The sequence below is a fragment of the Acanthisitta chloris genome, unplaced genomic scaffold, assembly GCF_000695815.1.
Source record: "Acanthisitta chloris isolate BGI_N310 unplaced genomic scaffold, ASM69581v1 scaffold40660, whole genome shotgun sequence".
Lineage (NCBI taxonomy): Eukaryota > Metazoa > Chordata > Aves > Passeriformes > Acanthisittidae > Acanthisitta > Acanthisitta chloris.
In genome coordinates, this window is record NW_008652945.1 from 5195 (window position 1) to 8730 (window position 3536).

Consider the following 3536-nt stretch of genomic DNA (forward strand, 5'->3'; position numbering starts at 1 on the left):
GTTGCAATTGCTCTACATATCTCTTTCATATTCCCAGACTTAGGCTTTAGTGCAGTTGTAAAGCATGTTCAGCAGCCACAGCTTTCATCTGCACGTGTTTGTGGGAGCAGTTTTGGAAAGTGTTTGCACACCACTGTAAAGAAATCATTCCTAAGAGCCCAGTTACAATCATGTCTCTTTTCTACCATCCTTAGAGAGGATTCAGAATAAGAAGGAGCAAAATAGCTTTTGATAAAATCTTGAATGTAGAACTTGTATTCAACACCATCTCCATAATTTGAGTTCTTTTTCCTTCATTTGGTCTCAGGAGAAGCTTCTTAGACTTGGGATGAATGGCCTGTTCTGGGATCGGTATAGGTCAGGCTGGAATATCTTTGCTCCCTTGCAGACTGCCCTGCAAACTGGCCCTGGCCTACTGCCATAGTGAAAGACCCTGATCCCCCTTGACTTGCACACTAACTGATCTGCTTGAAAGTCCCTTGAACTTGTGGTGTCTCAGAGGGGACATTCTTGATTTATGCTGACCATGACTGTTGCATTAGCTAAAGGAATAGTAGCAACTGTGCTCTGTTCTTCTACACTTACATGTTTATTCTCTATTTAGGTTATTGAGTGATTCCCATTCTCATGGTATGAGAGTGCTTGGGTACAAAAGCCTCTCTCAAACAAAAGAGGTCTAAGAGGCTCAAAGGTCTAAAACATATGCAGGTGTTCCCTGTAGATGTGACTTTGCTGCACTTATTTTCTTTTAACTTGTACTTTTCCCTGCAGGGAGACGTGAATACAGCCGTGACTTCCTGCTCCAGTTTCGTTTTTGCGATATTGCCTGTGAACGACCACCAGAGCTGGTCCTTTTGGAAGGAGTGACAGATGCTAAACCAGGTATTAATGGGAGACTTTTCAGCTTGTGAGTCTCCCAATGAATGGAGCATGTCTCACATGAAGACAGACTGAGAGAGTTGGGGCTGTTTAGACTGGAGAAGAGAAAGCTCCATTGAGGCCTCATTGTGGCCTTCCAGTACTAAAGGAGTCTTAAAAAAAAAAAGAGGAAGAGTGACTTTTTTCATAGGCATATAGTGATAGGACAAGGGAAAATGGTCTTGAACTTCTTAAAATTCTTGACTTAGAGGGTAGTGAAGCACTGGACCAGGTTGCCCAGAGAAGCTGTGGATGCCCCATCGCTGGAAGTGTTCAGGGCCAGGTTGGATGGGGCCCTGGACAACCTGATATAGTGGGTGGCATCTTTGCCCATGGGACGAGGGGATGGATCTAGATGATCTTTAAGGTGCCTTCCAATCCAGGCCATTCTGTAATTCTATGATTCTGTAATTTCAAAGAAAACATGAGGTGGAGGTAATGCCTGGTGAGGAAAGAGGAAGGCAGAAAGGTATATATTTCTTTTTTTCCAGATTTTTGGTGGTGGGGAGAGCAAACCTTGATATTGTAATGTCACAATGGCCACAATATAAATATCTCTGGATGCTGGTACCCAGTAGACACTGCCTCACTTCTGGGCCTTTTGGCATGGCTGGTTCTGCTTTCTCCTTTTCTGTTTTGCCTTTCTAGACACCCTTTGAGTAAGCCGTAGTCTAAGGCAAGTGAACTTTCACTGAGAGCAAAGGGTGAAGTACCTTTAACTTTGATAATATTAAATGCTTTAAGGACATATCCTTAGCAGGACAGAATATGACTTCTCTGTTGTTTGCACTGTTCTGCTCAAAGGATGTTCCTGTTAGTCTTAGAGCTGATGTTTCCTTTGGATATTTTTCTTTAAGATGCCTGTGACTGGAAGCTATCTGCTCTTCTCAGGCAAAAAGATTCATTTGATCTCAGGAGAAGCTTCTCAGACTTGGGATGAGCAACCTGTTCTGGGATCTGTGTAGGTCAGGCCAGAATGTCCTTGCTCCTTTGCAGACCGCCCTGCAGATTGGCCCCTGCCTGCTGCCACTGTGAAGGACCCTGGTCCCCAGCCATTCATCCCAAGGTAATTTGGTGCACCTTCAATGTCCCCACTCTTCAAACTCGGTCTTACTTTCCTGAGCACTGAAAGTCTGGCTGAAGTAAAGACTGAAATAAATGTGAGAGTGGAAGAGTAAGGAAGGCTGTCCGGAATAGCCAGATCCACACAGGGTTGTCCCAGCAGCTGGTGCTGCTCTGTCAGCATTGTGTTGGTGAGGTCGAGAATGAAGGGCATAGACAGGACTGGGTATTGAAGACAAAGGAAGTTCATTGTCTGCTTTGCTTTGGTGTAAGTGGAGTGAATAGTTTGGAAAGACTCTCTTTTATGTGTTCACAAAGTAGAAAGAGTTTGGACAGTTGCATCAGCAAGGGAACATTCAGCTGTCACTGCAGTACCGAAAAGGCATCATTCTCTTTCCTTCCTTGGTAAATGGTGGCTGTTTGTGTGCAGGTGTTCAGGCATTATCCAGCACGGCCTCAACCTGACCTCTGTCTACAGCCACTTCCTGCCACAGAGGGGACGCCCGGAGGTCACAACGATGCCCATGGGGCTTGGAGCTACTGTTGATTACATTTTCTACTCAGCAGAACCTGTGGAGAACAGAGGGGGTGAGTGTGGCAGTGCTGGGCTTACCCTGACTGACCATGGCAGATGGGTAGTGCATTTTGTTAAGCTGGGGTGCATCTACAGGGTGTGTCTTTGAAATGATGTACAAGGTGGAAGCAACATTTGCTCATGTATCATAAGACACTGTTTATCTTTGCTGTTGAAAAAAATGAAGTTGCTTAGGTTCATGTAGAACCTAAGGTGGAACAGAATGGATTCTTTTCTTCTGTAGAAGTATCTTACTTGTGCTCCTGATAACAGACAGTGCTGGGTCCTAAGTTCAAGGTTTGGACTTTTGGTCTGTCTGAGACCACATGCTGGCCTTGGAAGGTGGTGACTCTGGTTGCCTTACAATGGCACCTCCTCTCTGCTACCTGAAACAGGAGTAATGTTGATGAAAGGCTGTATATAAACGCATCCAGGAACTGTCTCTGAGCTGATTTGGGTCACGTCAGGATCAAGTTTGGGGAACAGGTTGGGAATGAAGAGATGAATTCCTCCTTGTGGGAGAATCTGAAGCTATTGCTAGGACACAGTACCACAAAAGGAACTTCTCGTGTAAACAACCACCTCCTGAATTTAGTATATTCTTGCTTTCTGTGCCTGCAAGTACATGAAACCATGAACAGCAGTATTGTAGGATGTTCACTGCTTTCACATCTAGGCTCGAAGGTGCATGCAGTGTTTGTGCAGGCTGTCGGGGAAAGAATAGGAAAGGATTGACAAGTATCCCTCTGAGTGTGTAGAGTTAATTTACAGTACCAGTCTCTGGCTGACATTTCTTTCCATTTTCTTGTCAGGTCGCAGGCTGTACAAGGATGGAGCCCTGAAGCTGCTTGGTCGCCTTTCCCTTCTCTCTGAAGATGTCCTGTTGATGGCAAATGGCTTACCAAATCCTTTCTGTTCATCTGATCACCTCTGCTTGCTAGCTAGTTTTGGCTTGGAGATTTCCAGCCTCAGGGAGAGTTAG

The 3536-nt window shown here is 45.1% G+C and overlaps 1 protein-coding gene across 1 annotated transcript in view; it reads left to right on the forward strand.

Annotated features, from left to right (window-relative positions):
* The window catches only part of ANGEL1 (angel homolog 1 (Drosophila)), a gene marked incomplete at its 5' end in the record, with an annotated part of 7374 nt that extends 3838 nt beyond the window's left edge, over nt 1–3536 (forward strand). The window contains 4 exons of the mRNA XM_009078904.1: nt 772–882; nt 1915–1984; nt 2411–2580; nt 3367–3536. Of these exons, the coding sequence (XP_009077152.1) occupies nt 772–882; nt 1915–1984; nt 2411–2580; nt 3367–3536 (521 nt within the window). The remainder of the gene's footprint in view (nt 1–771; nt 883–1914; nt 1985–2410; nt 2581–3366) is intronic.